The sequence below is a fragment of the Sinohyriopsis cumingii genome, chromosome 2 (assembly GCF_028554795.1).
Source record: "Sinohyriopsis cumingii isolate HCF-2022 chromosome 2, ASM2855479v2, whole genome shotgun sequence".
Lineage (NCBI taxonomy): Eukaryota > Metazoa > Mollusca > Bivalvia > Unionida > Unionidae > Sinohyriopsis > Sinohyriopsis cumingii.
In genome coordinates, this window is record NC_142962.1 from 23,146,967 (window position 1) to 23,169,170 (window position 22,204).

A 22,204-nucleotide genomic window follows, 5' to 3' on the forward strand; every position below is an offset into this window, starting at 1 on the left:
ACTTTGTATTTTTCAAAAAATCCATTAAATTATTGAACATAAAATTTCTACTAAGAAGATTTACGTTTGCAAAAAAGATTGAAAATATTGTATTATCATTTTGTTTTTTCAAAACTTGTTGAGTAATTGTTGTTGAGAAAATACAATGATTGATGCATAAGCTCTCTTATTCTCATTACAATATCTACTGGTGTTTATTAACAAATGGACAAATGACTTTACAGACCATACCTTTAAATATTATCGTTAATTGGTTCTCCTTATTAAGTCTGTCACCATATCAAAACACCACATGCATTTTAAAATGAGTTTTGATGTTTTCTTATCCATCAAAAATTACATCTCAGTATATGCTAAAGTGAAGACCACAGACCATTGGTCAACTAGTCTTATTGTTGCATTATTGTCATACAAACATAAAATATAAAACCTTGCCAATTTCTATCGTAAATTTGAAAGTTAAGGACGCTGTTAAATTAATTCATATATATACTATCTTTTAAGTGCTTGTTCTGTTTTGACTTGGATATAATTAACATTTTATTGCAAATCTATTCTACGATATACCCCTCTATTATTTCAATTGGTGAGTTCGAATAACAAGTAATGCATTGATCGCTTGTCCTCATAACAAATTCTGTATGGACAAGGGCTTCAGTATCACATTGACAGATTTTTATTTCCCAAGAAGAAGCCTCATTTCATTACTGGCAGCCTCGCTGATTTAACCTATTCAGTTGATTCTTGCCCTCAAAATCTGGTTTCAACTGGAATAACCAAAGCACTAAGCATGTTTAATTACCATGTAAATAACACTTCATAGCCAGGTGGTTGTTAGGGCAATGTATATCATAATTAAAACAGGAATGAATTGTTGATTTTATTGCTAATGGAATATAGTAGGGTTGTAATACATGAGGATTATCACAATCGTTAGGTAACTCAAACTACAGTCTTTTCTCTCTTTGCAAAAGCTACAAATAAAAACTGCCCTGAATAAATATAGTCTTGTACACTGACACAATTTTGTTTCATCTCTCTCTCTCTCTCTCTTGCACACACACATATACACATGCATGCGTGCTCATGCGCATTAACTAAAATGTGATTTCAAGTTCTTTATTTTTTATTGCAATTTAATAATGAGATTATTGTTACTGTAAAATACAAGTTGCATTTAATTTCTTGACAATGTGGACTCGTATTGTTGCATACAATTTACCAATAAAAAATACCCATAACTAATACATGTTCAAATCATTTTGCCAACATTAATCAACATAACAGCTACATGTGCTCTAAATGCAGACAAGCTTTCACACTGAGTCATAATCCTCTCTCTATAGTTCATTAATAACAACAAAACTTTTTCTCAGTAGTTTTATTTTTATTGTAATTAGATTCTTGAGTTGAGAGCAGAATGAGACAGAAAATACACATCTACTTTGTATGTTTGTACAGTTAGGTTGTCGAGTAGCGTGTATTCTGTAGAACTTGTTCAGGTACGATCCCTTTATTTTCGTACATGGTCAGTACCACAAAATGATAATTATTTATTTTACATAAAATATTTGCGCACACTGAAATTAATCATTATTTTTTCGGGTACAAAAAATTACATGAAATAAGGTAATGCTCTAGTCTATCAATTCTCACCAAAGAATTAACATAATGCGCAATAAACAGACACTGTATTTGTAAACACAAGCCTTTTATTTTTTTACCAAAATTTATCCTGTATTTAGAAATGTTCCTTTTTTCTTGCGACATGGGATTTATGAGCAAGTTTCACAATATTTAATCCTAGAACAGATGCAGCGCAGTGGTTTAATTACCAGCCAGTGGAAAGATGAGATACTCTTTAGTATGTTCCAGTGCCAGTTTTCAAAATGGTTATAACAGTGTGCCTTTTACTCAAAGACATATTCTTGATTTTTGTTTAGGTTGGCAAATGTTATGCAATGCATGTGAGAATGATTTCTTGTCTGACACATTATTTATGCCTGAGCTTTGAATATGTCCACATCACCACATGTCTAATCAAGAGTACCTTACATCTGAATTTTCTCAGGTCACCACTTGTCTAATCAAGAGCACCTTACATTTGAATTTGTCAGGTCACCACTTGTCTAATCAAGAGTACCTTACATTTGAATTTGTCAGGTCACCACTTGTCTAATCAAGAGTACCTTACATTTGAATTTGTCAGGTCACCACTTGTCTAATCAAGAGTACCTTACATTTGAATTTGTCAGGTCACCACTTGTCTAATTAAGAGTACCTTACATTTGAATTTGTCAGGTCACCACTTGTCTAATCAGGAGTACCATATATTTGAATTTGTCAGGTCACCACTTGTCTAATCAAGAGTACCTTACATTTGAATTTGTCAGGTCACCACTTGTCTAAGCAAGAGTACCTTACATTTGAATTTGTCAGGTCACCACTTGTCTAATCAAGAGCACCTTACATTTGAATTTGTCAGGTCACCACTTGTCTAATCAAGAGTACCTTACATTTGAATTTGTCAGGTCACCACGTGTCTAATCAAGAGTACCTTACATTTGAATTTGTCAGGTCACCACTTGGCTAATCAAGGGTGCTTCATGTTTGATTCACCTCAACAATTGTATGATCAAGAGTTATTTGCAAAATGTATTGTGTTGGAATTATTATGTAAGCAGTGCAATATAAACTTTAATTGATTTATCTCCATGTTCCAGGTTTTGTGGAGGTATCTATCATGCATCCATTAGATCTAATCAAGACGCGGTTTCAGATACAGCGTGGCCCAGATGATCCCAACAGATATACCTCGTTAGTAGACTGTTTCAGAAAGATGTACAGACAAGAGGGGTAAGATTGAATGTACCATATTGGCATACAATAACCTGTTTCATAAATACTGTACTGACATGCTACAATCTGTTCCATAATTACTGTACTGGTGTACTACATACTGTACTGTAAATACTGTACTGGTGTATTACAAACTACTTTAAATACTGTACTGGTGTACTACAAACTGTTTTGTAAATACTGTACTGGTGTACTACAAACTTTACTGTAAATACTGTATTGGTGTACTACAAACTTTACTGTAAATACTGTACTGGTGTACTACAAACTTTACTGTAAATACTGATGTACTACAAACTGTACTGTATATACTGTTCTGGTGTATGACCAACTGTACTGTAAATACTACCAACTGTTCCATAAACTCTTAAAGCTTGTTACAGACCGTTCCGTGAATACTATACTGGCTTACTGCAAACTGCCCTTTCATTTCACTTCCACCCAGTAATGTTTGAAGCACTTCATGGGTTGAATACCAAATTTTGTATGAGGCTTTACATCCAGAAGAGCTAGGTCAGGTTGCCCTTCCATTTTTCTTCCGCTCATTAACATTGAAAGGAATTTATGAGTTGAAATCAAATTTTGTTCTGGGTTTTACTTTAAAATAAACTAGTTCAAATCGGTATATATTTTTTTACTGTTTCCTGGCATAACTTGATGACTTTTTAGACCATGTTTGATCCACAACTGTACCCCTTTACCTGTCCATTTCATTTCCAGTCAGTAACTTCAGAAATTGGTCAGGACATTGGATCTTTATAACCAAGATGTGTAGCCTAACTAAATTTTATTATCATTCTCAAATACTTGTTTGGTGGCATGGTCAAATAAAACTTCACCACTTTACCAGAAATGTTTGTCAGTTAGGTGTTACATATTTTGTTTATAAAACTTCACCACTTGACCAGAAATGTTTGTCAGGTGTTACATATTTTGTTTATAAAACTGACAACTTGTTATTTTGTTTATAATACTTGACCACTTGACCAGAAATGTCTGTTTGTTAGGTGTTACATATTTTGTTTATAAAACTTGACCACTTGACCAGAAACATACAGTATGTCAGTTAGGCGATACATATTTTGTTTATAAAACCATTTGTCCAAATATGTCTGTCAGTTAGATGTTACATATTTTTAAGATAGTACTCTGCTTGCTGTCAGTATCATTTAAAAAAAAAAAAATTAAAACAGCTCAGAATAAAATTCTATCCTGTTGTTAGTTGAAATTATGTAATATAGATTTTTATGAATAATTAGTTTGATTGGAAACCAGTCAATCATGGAAGGATGATACTAAAACTAAATCAGTAACGAAACCATAAAATGACAGTTTCTGATTAACAACTAGGTAAATCAGTGTTTTCTTTTTTGTCACAACTTGTTATAAGCATATACCAGGCCTTCAGTCATATAAATGTAAAAATAGCATATACCCAGGCCGTCTGTCATATAAATATACAAATAGCATATACCCAGGCCTTTTGTCATATATACATACCTCCATGTAATGCATACACTCAAATGCAGATAGCATATACCCAGACCTTATGTCATATAAATATACAAATAGCATATACCCAGGCCTTCTGTCATATAAATATACAAATAGCATGGACCCAGGCCTTCTGTCATATAAATATACAGTTAGATTTTGATCTATGCTGTTCACATGAAATAATGAGCACAACAGATAATGTAGACCTGTGTATACATTAAACAAGTTTAGATACTTTGTGAGTACATACCTTTTCTTTACAAAGGCATATTACCTGAGAATATATTATACAAGTTTATATACTGTGTGAGTACATAACTTTTTATTCTTTGCAGTGCCCTATCATTTTACAAAGGTATATTACCTCCCATACTGGCAGAGACCCCAAAGAGAGCAGTGAAGTTTTTCACTTTTGAACGCTACAAGTCTTTATTTTCCTATGGCTCCTACATATCTCCAGGATTGGTAAGACTAATACTAATGCTTCTCTATAGGATGGGTAAGATTTATAATCCTTTAGGTCTGTAGGATGGGTAAGATTGATACTCCTACATGTCTATAGGATGGGTAAGATTAGTACTCCTACAGGTCTGTAGGATGGGTAAGATTAATACTCCTACAGGTCTATAGGATGGGTAAGATTAATACTCCTACAGGTCTGTAGGATGGGTAAGATTGATACTCCTACAGGTCTATAGGATGGGTAAGATTAATACTCCTACATGTCTATAGGATGGGTAAGATTGATACTCCTACAGGTCTATAGGATGGGTAAGATTGATACTCCTACAGGTCTATAGGATGGGTAAGATTAATACTCCTGCATGTCTGTAGGATGGGTAAGATTGATACTCCTACAGGTCTATAGGATGGGTAAGATTGATACTCCTACAGGTCTATAGGATGGGTAAGATTAATACTCCTACATGTCTGTAGGATGGGTAAGATTAATACTCCTACAGGTCTATAGGATGGGTAAGATTGATACTCCTACATGTCTGTAGGATGGGTAAGATTGATACTCCTACAGGTCTATAGGATGGGTAAGATTAATACTCCTACATGTCTGTAGGATGGGTAAGATTGATACTCCTACAGGTCTGTAGGATGGGTAAGATTGATACTCCTACAGGTCTGTAGGATGGGTAAGATTAATACTCCTACAGGTCTGTAGGATGGGTAAGATTAGTACTCCTACAGGTCTGTAGGATGGGTAAGATTGATACTCCTACAGGTCTGTAGGATAGGTAAGATTAATACTCCTACAGGTCTGTAGGATGGGTAAGATTAGTACTCCTACAGGTCTGTAGGATGGGTAAGATTAATACTCCTACAGGTCTGTAGGATGGGTAAGATTAATACTCCTACAGGTCTGTAGGATGGGTAAGATTAATACTCTTACAGGTCTGTAGGATGGATAAAAGAAACTAAAAGTTATCTGTCATCTAGGTGGTGGTCAGGCCAAGTGATCTCCCCTTGGTACGGGAATTGGCACTAACTCCCATGAATATCAAAGTGGTTAGAGCATCTGCCTTTAATGCGGGAGGTCACTGAGTCATATAGAATCTGTGTTGGGGTTTGGACAGAGACAAGGAAATCCTAGTCATGGGGTTACATTATTTGTCTCCCCATAAGGCTTGTCAAGGGAATTCCTTGTCCAGATCCAAAACCCAACGTAGATTCTTTTTTTTCTCACCCAATAATTTCCTTTAAATTAAAAAAGAACATCTCACTTTTGCAATATAGTTCACGTGCAAACGTTTACATGTGGTGCATTAATACAAATATGTTTATGAGGACTGTGGTGTGACCGTGTCATCAGAAGTACACAGGTTTTATGCGTGAGCCATTAAAATAACAACATAAAATGTTGCATAGTATTGAGGTATTATCACATTTAATATTTGGATGTTATATGAAATTAACAATAAATAGCTAATATTTATTACAAGAAAATGTATCATTTTCATCAGTTCCAGTTAGAAAATTATATTGTAAATAATCAATGAAACGATACTGGGCCCACACTTCTGTTGTAGTGGTATAGGCTATTATTATAACAAAAAGTCACTATTGTATATAACTCTTCTTTTCTTTGGAGGAGGTGAAACTGTGACATACTTGTGTTGTCCTTAATATTGATTGTAAAATTACCCCCGTATATAAAAGACCCTCCAAATACGGACCCTAGCAGATAACCATATGCAAAACTTTCAAGTTCACAGATTCTTTGAAAATTTATTTTTCAGTCTTGGAAATATGGCAAGTACTACTGTGAAATTTGCTTATGGATTAATGTGTTGATGGATAAAAATTTCCCATGACTACATTGGGAACCTACCAATTCCTGGGGACTCTATTACATTCATCACCCCTACTAAGCCGGTGACTAGAGTTCTGTCAACTCTAATGCAGCATTAATCAGTTAGTCCTCAACCTAAGTGCATCCAGTCAATTCTGTTATGCTCTTGGGTTTGAGATGGAATGCAACAATGGGTCCTAATGCTGTCGATTGTGATGACTGTGCAGTCAGTGTTGACTTGCAAAAGATTTAATTTCACACCCCACTCAAACAGCTTCCACAAGTTCTGTGTTTTACCTACTACAAAGAACAGCTTGGTTATATTTTGGAGCAAGTCATGATTTTATGTGATACTCTCCTTTCATCCTCAGTCTCTTGTCAACATCTTAGATCTTGTACAGATTGAGTTGACTAGGTCTGGACTTTTAGAATGTGTTCCCCAGGAATGAGTTTTGAATTCATGCAATGGTAAGTTTGATACCTTTTTTTTAGCAATCCACCTGCTAGAGTATTCATTTGCCAGTTTAGTTTTGCTCGTTACAGCAATGGATGTCTTAGTCCTTGGTCACTTTATTGTGCTCTCATAACAATGAGTACATGGTCCAGGTGGAGTCCGACCTTGGCATTTGGACCATCTTTCTCAGTCAGCAACCATTTAAGGTTGCATCATGAAGGCACTTTGGATTCACATCTGTGATACCTCTGCAAAGATGGCCTTCTTGCAAGCACGATTCCTATGGATACACACACACAGGGCTGGTGGGGAGCAAGTCTCCTACCTTTTTCGACTGACATAAGAACATGGCCCTCTCAGGATCATTTTTATTTGTCCACATCATTGAAATTGGCAGAGTTTTGGAAAGCCTTGCATTGGTGACTGTTGAACCTACATGTGAATAAAGTTCTTATTCTCCCCACTACTTCACTGTGGTGACTAATCTCAAACAGCAAAGTGGAACAAGTATTTGGACATTTGCATTCTTGTTTGGGATTTTGAAACATGGTGTCCTCAATGACAATCTTGGCTTCAATTTTACCTGTCCTAGGCTGGCTAATGTATTGGCAGACTCATTTTTCTGTAAGCAGGATTTTGTGTAAATGGAATGGCCTTTTCATCCCTCAGTTTTATACGATACATGCTTGATGGAATCAACTTATGATAGACCCCAGTGTTAAGGTGGAATGCCAACAGCTCCATTCTTTGTCACACCAACTCAGTCTTTGGCCCAATGGCCTGGCAAACTGCTGCTTCCTATATATTGGAATGGCTGAATGTGAACACATCTAAACACCTTGGATTCTGAACAGCAACCAAAAGTATCTGAGTGCCTCATCATCCTGATTACTAAAATAGGGCATACAGGACCAGTCTAGGAAGGGAATGGAATATAATCTCAGTGGTTTACACCAGAACACTTTATTCCAATGGAGACATCCATTCCACAATAGCCATCTTCTAGACTCTTTGATGAGAAACAGTTAACACCCATCAGTTAAACTTCTTATTCCAAGATTTCTAGCACACCGTGCTATCATAGATGAGAGGATATTCACTAATCAAAGACCTGTCTGTTCTTCTACTAATTTGGATTAAACCATGCCCATGACTCTGGACCTTGTCGAACTGGACTTTTCATAGGGGTTTAACCAGGTTGAATATGACACCAACTGAACTGCCCTCAAGAGCTTATTTAGTTCACCTATCATACAAGTCCTGCCTGCTCACTATTTTGGCAATCAGCAGGAAAAATTAGCTATACACTTCATGGTGGACCATCTAATTACAGTTCCAGCATGATGAATCAATAATTGCTCATAAAGCCCTCCTCCCCCCCCCCACTTACAGTTCCAGCATGATGAATCAATAATTGCTCATAAAGCTCTCCCCCCCCCACTTACAGCTTACAGTTCCAGCATGATAAATCAATAATTGCTCATAAAGCCCTCCCCCCACCCACTTACAGTTCCAGCATGATGAATCAATAATTGCTCATAAAGCCCTCCCCCCCACTTAAGGGCATGATTGTCTCACCTTCCTTTCAAGATCTTCCTTATTTGCATTAGCTACAGCAGGCAGAATCAGCGAAATATTGGCTTTGTCAGTGGACCTGAATTATATGCATTTCCTGCAAGATGGGTCAGTTTTACTTACTTTTTCATTGCCAGGTGTTATTTTGGGAGGGATGGATTTGCAAGATAGTTGTAGTAGTTCCCCTAAGGTATTATGCCTCTGTCTACAGGATGGGTAAAATTAATACTCCTGCATGTCTACAATTGGGTAAAATTAATACCCCTACATGTCTACAATTGGGTAAAATTAATACCCCTACATGTCTACAGGATGGGTAAGATTAATACTCTTACATGTCTACACAGTGCGTAAGATTAATACTCCTACATATTTAAAGGATAGTTAGAATAATACTCCCACATGTCTACAATTTCATTAAGATTTATATTCCTACATGTCTACAGGATGGGAAAGATTCATACTCCTACATGTCTACAGGATGGGTAAGAGTAATACTCCTGCATGTATATAAAGTGTTTAATATTAGTACTCCTGCATATCTACACACTGCATAAGAGTAATGCTCCTACATGTGTACACAGTGGATAAGATTAATACTCCTGCATGTCTACAGCATGGGTAAGATTAATATCCAGCATGTCTACAGGCTGGGTATGATTAATACTCCTACATGTCTACAGGATGAGTAAGACTAATACTCCTACATGTCTACAGAATGGGTACAATTAATACTCCAACATGTCTACAGTATATGTAAGATTGATACTACTACATGTCTACATGTCTTCACAGTTGGTAACATCAGTAGTGTACTTATTAAAATGTACTGCTAATGCCATAACTCAGATTTACTCTTCTGCTTGGTCTGTATCTGCTATCTGAATTTGAGTGCACAACAAGCCTTCCAAAATGATTATATTTGCTGGACATATCTGATAGAGAAGCTGAAATGACTGGATGAAAACTCAGCATATTTAACATTTGACATCAGGTGTCAACAACTATCCTATGCAATTGTTAAGTCATTATGTTTACCTTATTATTCAGTGATTGTTCAAACACCTCAGTGTATAAGACACTGATGCAGTTGGAGCCCATGGCTAATGTCAAGAGGTAGTCATGATGTCTAATGTCAAGAGGGAGTCATGATGTCTAATTTCAAGAGGTAGTCATGATGTCTAATGTCAAGAGGGAGTCATGATGGCTAATGTCAAGAGGGAATCATGATGGCTCAGTGTTAATGGGCTTTATAAGCAACCACTTTTGGATGATGACCACAATTAATCCTGCCCAGTCCATATTAGGTTTACCAATGTATGTGTATCTAGGCAAGACTCATTATTCCCAACACCAACCAGTCAGCTTAGTCTATACACTTCCAGCACCAACCAGTCAGCTTAGTCTGTACACTTCCAACACCAGCCAGTCAGCTTAGTCTATATGCTTCCAACATCAACCAGTCAGCTTAGTCTGTACACTTCCAACATCAACCAGTCAGCTTAGTCTATACACTTCCAGCACCAACCAGTCAGCTTAGTCTATACACTTCCAACACCAACCAGCCTAGTCTAAAGACTCCAAATGCAACCAGTAAGCATAATCTATAGAATCCAAGTACAACCAGTCAGCCTAGTTTATAGACTCCAAAACGCAACCAGTCAGCCTAATTAATAGCCTCCAAACACAACCATTCAGCCTAGTCTGTAGACTCCCAACACCGAGTCAGCCTAGTCTATAGACTCCCAGCACCAATCAGTCAGCCTAGTCTTTAGACTCCCAACACCAATCAGTCAGCCTAGTCTATAGACTCCCAACACCAACCAGCCAACCTAGTCTATAGACTCCAAACTCCAACCTGCCAGATTTATCTATAGACTCCAAATGCAACCAGTCAGCCTAATCTGTAGACTCCAAGCACAACCAGTCAGCTTAGTCTATACACTTGCAACACCAATCAGTCAGCCTAGTCTACAGATTCCAAACACAACCATTCAGCCTAATCTATAGACGCCCAAAACCAACCAGTCTGCATAGTCTATCGACTCCAAACACAACCAGTCAGCCTAGTCTTTAGACTTCCAACACAAACCAGTCCACCTAGTCTACAGATTCCAAACACAACCATTCAGCGTAGTCTATAGATGTCCAACACTAACCAGTCAGCCTAGTCTATAGACTTCAAACACCAACCAGTCAGCCTAAGCTATAGATGCCCAACACCAACCAGTCAGCCTAGTCTATAGACTTCCAACACCAACCAGTCAGCCTATTCTATAGATGCCCAGCACCAACCAGTCAGCCTAGTCTATAGATGCCCAACACCAACCAGTCAGCCTAGTATATGGATGTCCAGCACTAAGCAGTCAGCCTAGTATGTAGATGTCCAATGCCAAGCAGTCAACCTAGTCTATAGATGCCCAACACCAACTAGTCAACATAGTCTTTAGACTCTAAACACAAATAGATAGCATAGTCTATAGACAATAAACACAACCAGTCAACCCTAGTCTATAAACTTCCAACACCAACCAGTCATCCTAGTCTATAGACTCCAAACACAACCAGATAGCCTAGTCTATAGACTCCAAACACAACCAGTCAGCCTAGACTTTAGACTTCCAACACCAACCAGCCAGACTAGTCTATAGATTCCAAACACCAACCAGTCAGTCTGGTCTATACTGAAAACACAGCCAGTCCACATAGTCTATAGATGCCCAACACCAACCAGTCAGTCTGGTCTATAGACTGAAACACAACCAGATAGCCTAGTCTGTAGACTCCAAACACAGCCAGTCCACCTAGTCTACAGATTCCAAACACAACCATTCAGCCTAGTCTATAGATGCCCAACACCAACCAGTCAGTCTGGTCTATAGACTTATCAGAAATTTCTCACTGAGTTATTTTCTCAAGCTAAAATAGTAAATGGCTGCATACATCCATCTGTTTATCCATTGTCTGTTGACACTGTAACTCTTTCTTCACTACAACAAGTCAGATTTATCATGCAGTTAGGTGCATGTTGGTTTGTATGTTTAGCACCTAAACTGGGTGGATGTGACTTTATTTCATGGCATTGTTTAACATTGCTTTAAAAATGTGTCTGAGCTCCTGTCTCATTGTAATACCTTTCAAAATAAGTTGTAGTGTCACTATGGAATGAATGCATATTCTACACTGAAACTCGGTCACTCTGACCTACTTTCTGTAGTTGTTTATCCTTTGCATAAAATGATACATAAGCTGTGGGACTTTTAAGTTCTTGTGCACTAACAAGTCTTGTCCATGGAACATGAATTTCTCTGTTAAGCCTTTGTATTTGTAATGATCACATCTTCTACCTCTAATCAACTTTAGCAATTATTTCAGACATGTTATGTTTATTGTTCTGGTTGGTTTTCAGGTTTTCACGGTATCTGGATTGTGTGCAGGGTTGACTGAGGCCGTTGTGATTAATCCATTTGAAGTTGTAAAGGTTAAGCTACAGGCTGATAGAAACAGGTTTTCTGAGGTAAGTGATTTTCACTCCATAAATGATATCTTATTTCAGTTAAAAGAAATATGCATTAAATCAACCATATTTGGATTGGATTGAGGTTTTGTGTAAATTTGCAAGACTATCAAAATCAAATCAGTATCATCTTTTTTAAGCAGGAGAATTCTCCTAAAACCCTTGTTATGCTGAGCTTTACATGAGTAATTCAATCTAATTTGAAAAGGGAAATTCAAACCTCATATCTCCCCATTTTATTTCTTTGTAATATATATATATATATATATATATATATATATATATATATATATATATATATATATATATATATATATATATATATGTGTGTGTGTGTGTGTGTGTGTGTGTGAGTGTGCTTTGAAATACATATTTCAATAATTTTCACCATTTACAAATCTTTTGTTGCATGCTTTTTTAAAAGCCACCTGAATGTACATGAGCTAGGTCAGCCAATCATCACATGATTAATCAGGGCTAGATGTTATGTTGTCAGCCAATCATCACATGATTAATCAGGGCTTGATGTTTATGTTGTCAGCCAATCATCACATGATTAATCAGAGCTAGATGTTTATGTTGTCAGCCAATCATCACATGATCAATCAGGACCAGATGGTCATGTTGTCAGCCAGTCATCACATGGTCAATCAGGACCAGATGGTTATGTTGTCAGCCAAGCATCACATGGTCAATCAGGACCAGATGATCATGTTGTCAGCCAGTCATGACATAGTCAATCAGGACTAGATGGTCATGTTGTCAGCCAGTCATCACATGGTCAGTCAGGACCAGATGGTCATGTTGTCAGCCAATCATCACAGGCCAATCAGGACCAGATGGTCATGTTGTCAGCCAATCATCACATGATTAATCAGGGCTTGATTGTCATGTTGTCAGCCAATCATCACAATGTCAATCAGGACCAGATGGTCATGTTGTCAGCCAATCATCACATGGTCAGTCAGGACCAGATGGTCATGTTGTCAGCCAATCATCACATGTTTAATCAGGGCTTGATTGTCATGCTGTCAGCCAATCATCACATTGTCAATCAGGACCAGATGGTCATGTTGTCAGCCAATCATCACATGGTCAGTCAGGACCAGATGGTCATGTTGTCAGCCAATCATCACATGTTTAATCAGGGCTAGATGGTCATGTTGTCAGCCAATCATCATATGGTCAATCAGGACCAGATGGTCATGTTGTCAGCCAATCATCACATGGTCAGTCAGGACCAGATGGTCATGTTGTCAGCCAATCATCACATGGTCAGTCAGGACCAGATGGTCATGTTGTCAGCCAATCATCACATGGTCAGTCAGGACCAGATGGTCATGTTGTCAGCCAATCATCACATGGTCGATCAGGACCAGATGGTCATGTTGTCAGCCAATCATCACATGGTCAGTCAGTACCAGATGGTCATGTTGTCAGCCAATCATCACATGATCAATCAGGCTTAGGTATTTGCTAACTACTTTTGAAACTTTTTTTTATTTTACCTATAATAACTACATTTGCCATAATCTATACATTTTAGATTAAAACTTTTCACACTAACTTTTCATTGTTTTTATTAACAAGATACTCATTGTACATCTTCATTGTTTTCCTTGTGTATGAGTGAAGTCTGATTACACATCTCCAAATTTTTTATTTTTGACCTTGAAAGGTTGTAGGAAACAACATAATAATAAGGCATTTCACTAACCTGCAGTTTATCAGTGTTTGTATTAGGAACAACTATTTTGTTTTAGGGATGGTCAGCATATGCAATGCAGATAATTTAGATAGGCCATTCTACAAAAACAAGCATTGCAAGTTATAGTAAAACAAATTAACTAAACTCAGATCATGTAATAGAAACATTTCCATATTTGGTTTATAAAATGTTTTGTTGTACTAAAAGATGATGCTGCAGCTGAAAATATAAAGTTTGTACATGGTCCACTTTACCTTATTAACAGGTAATGGTCACTATAAAGGGCTATACGGTTGACCTCATGGAAAAGAAATCAGTGTTAAAACAAGTTTAATTTTACATTTTAGAAATTCAGCAAGTTTCTGCTCACATACAAAGAGAGAGTTTTGCTGATGATTTACATCAGTGGAAAATGTGGGTCTTGTAAGAAAAACAGAAAATATGGGTCTTGTGAAGATTGAAAATGTAGGACCTGTCAAAGATGGAAAATGTGTGTCTTGTAAAAGATGGAAAATGTGTGTCTTGTAAAAGATGGAAAATGTGTGTCTTGTAAAAGATGGAAAATGTGTGTCTTGTAAAAGATGGAAAATGTGGGTCTTGTAAAAGATGGAAAATGTGGGTCTTGTAAAAGATGGAAAATGTGTGTCTTGTAAAAGATGGAAAATGTGGGTCTTGTAAAAGATGGAAAATGTGGGTCTTATAAAAGATGGAAAATGTGGGTCTTGTAAAAGATGGAAAATGTGGGTCTTGTAAAAGATGGAAAATGTGGGTCTTGTAAAAGAAGCAAGAGCTTAACATATCAGTTTCCATGATCAACAATTAACTTATATTTTTTGAGTATGCAGGTGTTAAATAATTTTTTTTTATATTCAACTAGCAGTTGAAAATCACTTGATTCTTTGGAAAGCATTAAAATGTATCCTTGATATGCATGGTTCTATGCAGAAAATTAAAATTGAAGTTGGTAAGTTTCATGTAAATATACATCATATTAAGTTTGTAGCCATAAATCATGTGACATATCTACATGTAGACAGTTGTATTTTAAATCATGTGACAGACCTACCTTCAGACACTTGTATATTAAATCATGTGACAGAACTATCTTCAGACATTTGTATTTTAAATCATGTGACATATCTACATGTAGACAGTTGTATTTTAAATCATGTGACAGACCTACCTTCAGACACTTGTATATTAAATCATGTGACAGAACTACCTTCAGACACTTGTATTTTAAATTATGTGACATATCTACATGTAGACAGTTGTATTTTAAATTATGTGACAGACCTACATGTAGACAGTTGTATTTTGTATCATGTGACAGACCTACATGTAGACAGCTGTATAGTACATCATGTGACAGACCTACATGTAGACAGTTGTATTTTCTATCATGTGACAAACCTACATGTAGACAGCTGTATTTTAAATCATGTGATAGACCTACATGTAGATAGTTGTATTTTGTATCATGTGACAAACCTACATGTAGACAGTTGTATTTTAAATCGTGACAACTACCTGCAGACACTTGTATTTTAAATCATGTGATAGACCTACATGTAGACAGTTGTATTTTAAATCATATGATGGATCTACATGTAGACAGCTGTATTTTAAATTATGTGACAGACCTACATGTAGACAGTTGTATTTTGTATCATGTGACAGACCTACATGTAGACAGCTGTATTTTTAAATCATGTGACAGAACTACCTGCAGACACTTGTATTTTAAATCATGTGATAGACCTACATGTTGACAGTTGTATTTTAAATTATGTGACAGACCTACATGTAGACAGTTGTATTTTAAATCATGTGATAGACCTACATGTAGACAGTTGTATTTTAAATCATGTGACAGATCTACCTTGAGACACTTGTATTTTGACAGAAGTTAGTAAATAACCGATAGAATAAGAAACTTGTACTATGGTAACTCAGATGTCAGTCACTCGAATACTTAGCACAACTTGAATACTTAGCATCTCTTGAATACTTTGCATCAAACATTTGGCATCACTTGAATCCTTAGCATCACTTCATTACATGGCATCATTGGAATCCTTAGCATCACTTGAATCCTTAGCATTGCTTGAATCCTTAGCACTATTTGAATTTTTTGCATTATTTGAATACTTGCATCTCTTGAATTGTAAGCATTATTTGAATCCTTAGCATCACTTGAATTGTTAGCATTATTTGAATACTTGACATCTCTTGAATTGTAAGCATTTTTTGAATCCTTAGCATTGCTTGAATACGTGGCATCATTGGAATACTTAGCATCACTCAGATATTCAGCATCAATCAAATACTTTAACATTGCTCAAATAACAAGCATCACTCAAGTACTCAACATTACTCAAATACTTACTGTCACTCAAATACTTTAGCATCACTTATGTACCTAGCATAACCCAAATACCTAGCATAACCCAAATACCTAGCATAACCCAAATACCTAGCATCCCTTGAATCTTTAGCATCACTTGAATGATTAGCTGCATCGCTCAAATGCATGGCATCACTGAAATACTTAGAATCACTCAAATACTTAGCATTGCTTGAATACTTAGAATCACTCAAATACTTAGCATTGCTTGAATACTTAGAATCACTCAAATACCTAGCATCGCTTGAATACCTAGAATCGCTGAAATACCTAGCATCGCTTGAATACTTAGAATCACCGCTTGAATACCTAGAATCGCTGAAATACCTAGCATCGCTTGAATACTTAGAATCACTCAAATACCTAGCATCGCTTGAATACTTAGAATCACTCAAATACCTAGCATCACTTGAATACTTAGAATCACTCAAATACCTAGCATCACTGAATACTTAGAATCACTCACATACCTAGCATCGCTTGAATACTTAGAATCACTCAGATACCTAGCATCACTGAATACTTAGAATCACTCAGATACCTAGCATCACTTTAATATTTAGCATCACTCAAACTCTTATTATCACTAAAATACTCCATATCGCTCAAATACTAAGCATCACCCAAATACTCAGCATAACTAAAATACTAAGCATCACTCAAATATTTAGCATCACTTATAAATAAATACTAAGCGTCACTTGAATCCTTAGCATTACTTAAATATCTGACATCACTTAAATACTTTGCATCACTTAAATTCTTAGCATCACTTAAATACCTACCATCAATTGAATAGTTGACAGCAATCAAATACCTAGCATCACTTGAATACTTGGCATCAGTCATATACTCAGCATCACTCAAATACCTAACATCACTTGAATCCTTAACATCATCAAAATACTCAGCATCACTCAAATACCTAGCATGACTTGAATCCTTAACATCACCGAAATACTCAGCATCACTCAAATACCTAACATCACTTGAATCCTTAACATCAACGAAATGCTCAGCATCACTCAAATACCTAGCATGACTTGAATCCTTAACATCACCAAAATACTCAGCATCACTCAGATACCTAACATGACTTGAATCCTTAACATCAATGAAATGCTCAGCATTACTCAAATACCTAGCATGAGTTAAATCCTTAACATCGCCGAAATACTCAGCATGACTCAAATACCTAACATCACTTGAATCCTTAACATCACTGAGATACTTAGCATCACTCAAATACCTAACATCACTTAAATCCTTAACATCACTGAAATATTCAGCATCACTCAAGTACCTATCATCACTTGAATCCTTAACATCACCGAAATACTCAGCATCACTCAAATACCTATCATCACTTGAATCCTTAACATCACTGAGATACTTAGCATCACTCAAATACCTATCATCACTTGAATCCTTGACATCACCGAAATACTCAGCATCACTCAAATACCTATCATCACTTGAATCCTTAACATCACCAAAATACTCAGCATCACTCAAATACCTATCATCACTTGAATCCTTGACATCACTGAGATCTTAGCATCACTCAAATACCTAACATCACTTAAATCCTTAACATCATCAAAATACTCAGCATCACTCAAATACCTATCATCACTTGAATCCTTAACATCACTGAAATACTCAGCATCACTCAAATACCTATCATCACTTGAATCCTTAACATCACCAAAATACTCAGCATCACTCAAATACCTATCATCACTTGAATCCTTGACATCACCGAAATACTCAGCATCACTCAAATACCTATCATCACTTGAATCCTTAACATCACCAAAATACTCAGCATCACTCAAATACCTAACATCACTTAAATCCTTAACATCATCGAAATACTCAGCATCATACTCAGCATCACTCAAATACCTATCATCACTTGAATCCTTAACATCACTGAGATACTTAGCATCACTCAAATACCTATCATCACTTGAATCCTTAACATCACCAAAATACTCAGCATCACTCAAATACCTATCATCACTTGAATCCTTAACATCACTGAGATACTTAGCATCACTGAAATACCTAACATCACTTAAATCCTTAACATCATCGAAATACTCAGCAGCACTCAAATACCTAACATCACTTGAATCCTTAACATCACTGAGATACTTAGCATCACTCAAATACCTAACATCACTTAAATCCTTAACATCACCGAAATACTCAGCATCACTCAAATACCTATCATCACTTGAATCCTTAACATCACCAAAATACTCAGCATCACTCAAATACCTATCATCACTTGAATCCTTAACATCACTGAGATACTTAGCATCACTCAAATACCTAACATCACTTAAATCCTTAACATCATCGAAATACTCAGCATCACTCAAATACCTAACATCACTTGAATCCTTAACATCACTGAGATACTTAGCATCACTCAAATACCTAACATCACTTAAATCCTTAACATCATCGAAATACTCAGCATCACTCAAATACCTATCATCACTTGAATCCTTAACATCACTGAGATACTTAGCATCACTCAAATACCTAACATCACTTAAATCCTTAACATCATCGAAATACTCAGCATCACTCAAATACCTAACATCACTTGAATCCTTAACATCACTGAAATACTCAGCATCACTCAAATACCTAACATCACTTGAATCCTTAACATCATCGAAATACTCAGCATCACTCAAATACCTAACATCACTTGAATCCTTAACATCATCGAAATACTTAGCATCACTTAAATACCTAACATCACTTGAATCCTTAACATCACTGAGATACTTAGCATCACTTAAATACTTAACATCACTTGAATACCAAGCATCACTCAAACTGATTGTTTAGTTCTGATTTAGTATCTTCATATGTCTGTGAACTTGAAAACTTACACTACAGATTTTGGCTCACAGTGCTTCAAGTTACTAGAGGTCTATTTTATTTATTTTTATATCACAGAGGATAAAACTCTTGAACTCCTGTCATTGATCACCCTGTACTGAACAACATTTTTCTCAGGAAATGATCACTAAGTTCTTATCATGCTTAAGGAACCATATCAATTCACATGCATGTAAGTGCCTACTGAATTACAACTGTCAGTCACAAACTAAGGTAGCAGTGTCTGTTTTCTTTTAGCAAAAAAGTACTTATGCCACAGCAAGAGAAATTGTAGCCAAAGATGGATTTGGCTTCCATGGTCTGAACAAGGGTTTAACAGCTACACTGGGAAGGCATGGTGTTTTCAACATGGTCTACTTTGGATTTTACCATAATATCAAAGGAATTGTGCCAGAGTATTCGGTAATGATGTCACATTGTATCAATAATTTTCATATATCCAGCAAGAGTATTTGGTAATGATATCACATTGTATCAGTAATTTTCATATATCCAGCAAGAGTATTCGGTAATGATATCACATTGTATCAATAATTTTCATATATCCAGCAAGAGTATTCGGTAATGATGTCACATTGTATCAATAATTTTCATATATCCAGCAAGAGTATTCGGTAATGATGTCAAATTGTATCAATAATTTTCATATATCCAGCAAGAGTATTTGGTAATGATGTCACATTGTATCAATAATTTTCATATATCCAGCAAGAGTATTCGGTAATGATGTCAAATTGTATCAATAATTTTCATATATCCAGCAAGAGTATTTGGTAATGATGTCACATTGTATCAATAATTTTCATATATCCAGCAAGAGTATTTGGTAATGATGTCAAATTGTATCAATAATTTTCATATATCCAGCAAGAGTATTCGGTAATGATATCACATTGTATCAATAATTTTCATATATCCAGCAAGAGTATTCGGTAATGATATTACATTGTATCAATAATTTTCATATATCCAGCAAGAGTATTCGGTAATGATGTCACAATGTATCAGTAATTTTCATATATCCAGCAAGAGTATTTGGTAATGATGTCACTTTGTATCAATAATTTTCATATATCCAGCAAGAGTATTCGGTAATGATATTACATTGTATCAATAATTTTCATATATCCAGCAAGAGTATTCGGTAATGACATCATATTGTATCAATAATTTTCATATATCCAGCAAGAGTATTCGGTAATGATATCACATTGTATCAATAATTTTCATATATCCAGCAAGAGTATTTGGTAATGATATCACATTGTATCAATAATTTTCATATGTGCAGCAAGAGTATTCTGTAATGATGTCACATTGTATCAATAATTTTCATATGTCTAGCAAGAGCATTTTGTAATGACATCACATTGTATCAATAATTTTCATATGTCTAGCAAGAGTATTCGGTAATGATGTCACGTTGTATCAATAATTTTCATATGTAAACCCCCCCAACAGTGTTATGTATTTCAGTAGAAATGTTATCCATCCATATTTCCATGTAGATCCATCTAACATGGTTCAATCTACTTTATTTCCATGTAGAATGCTCACCTACACAGAACATAAACTTAGATCTGCCATAGAATGTGCCAGTAGAGCAGGGTCTACACAATTAAATCTAACTTTAATTCAGATCTGCCATAGAATGTGCCAGTAGAGCAGGGTCTACATGGTTAATTCTAACTTTAATTTAGATATGCCATAGAATGTGCCAGTAGAGCAGGGTCTACACAGTTAATTCAAACTATAATTTAGATCTGCCATAGAATGTGCAAGTAGAGCAGGGTTTACTTGGTTAATTCTAACTAGAACATGGAATTGACACAATGACAAAGATGGCTTATTAAGTGTGAGATAAAGTGGTCTCTTGTCATGGATAGGAATATCTCAAAACACATCTATCATAAGAAGACCTTTTTACTACCATTCATAATATCCCCAACACCATTCAGATAGTGCCTTTTCAAAAATGAATGTCTTTGTTATTACCACCTACTTGTTACAAGTAGTAACAGTTTCTCTCTATTCATTCTTTGTCAGCTTTTTGATTAATATTGGATAAGGCTGTATAACCTCACTTACAACAGGCACTATATAAAATCAGGCAAATGAATTCATTTGGTACTTGAATGATGGTGATGGATAAACCAAAAGATGAAAGGTCAAGGTAATAAATTTCATCGTTAGGAAGTCATTGCAAAATTATATACATGTGACAGAAGAGAGAGGTCAACTTAGGACAAATCAGGGGATATGTTTGTGTGTGTGTGTGTGTGTGTGTGTGTGTGTGAATATGAATGAAATCAAAAGTTCATTAACTCATTCAGAAACAGAATATATTTATTTAAAGAAAACAGGCAATGCTTCATGGACTGAAAACCTAACTGAATTAATTCTATAAACAAAGGGTGTAACTGACTACACTAAGGTGTAACTGACTACACTAAAGGTGTAACTGACTATACTAAGGTGTAACTGACTACACTAAAGTGTAACTGACTACACTAAGGTGTAACTGACTACACTAAGGTGTAACTGACTACACTAAGGTGTAACTGACTACACTAATGTTGTAACTGACTATACTAAGGTGAACAGATAAAGGCTTAACATGCGGATTGTAATTACTGTAACATCAAAGAGAAAAACCAACAAACATCGCAACCCTTTAACAGTGGCAGTCAAAATCCAGAAAATGATTAGGATATATTAGTATTAAGGAAAAAGACAAGGACCTCATTTATTACAATCAATATGGAAAGACAAATGGATAAATGATTATCACTTACTTGTATTAAAGACAAAAACCTCATTCATTACAATCAATATGGATAAATGATTATCACTTACTAGTATTAAAGACAAGAACCTCATTCATTACAACCAATATGGATAAATGATTATCACTTACTAGTATTAAAGACAAGAACCTCATTCAATACAATCAATATGGA

The 22,204-nt window shown here is 35.8% G+C and overlaps 1 protein-coding gene across 3 annotated transcripts in view; it reads left to right on the forward strand.

Annotated features, from left to right (window-relative positions):
* The window catches only part of LOC149804466 (mitochondrial 2-oxodicarboxylate carrier-like), a 68,465-nt gene that overhangs the window by 26,643 nt on the left and 19,618 nt on the right, over positions 1-22,204 (forward strand). For all 3 annotated transcript variants that reach the window (XR_016415793.1, XM_089940674.1, XM_089940675.1), the window contains exons 2-5: positions 2,724-2,856; positions 4,692-4,821; positions 12,097-12,204; positions 19,482-19,646. Coding sequence is in view for 2 of the 3 variants with exons in the window: in XM_089940674.1 (XP_089796800.1) it covers positions 2,724-2,856; positions 4,692-4,821; positions 12,097-12,204; positions 19,482-19,646 (536 nt within the window). In the remaining variant the exon portion in view is untranslated. The remainder of the gene's footprint in view (positions 1-2,723; positions 2,857-4,691; positions 4,822-12,096; positions 12,205-19,481; positions 19,647-22,204) is intronic.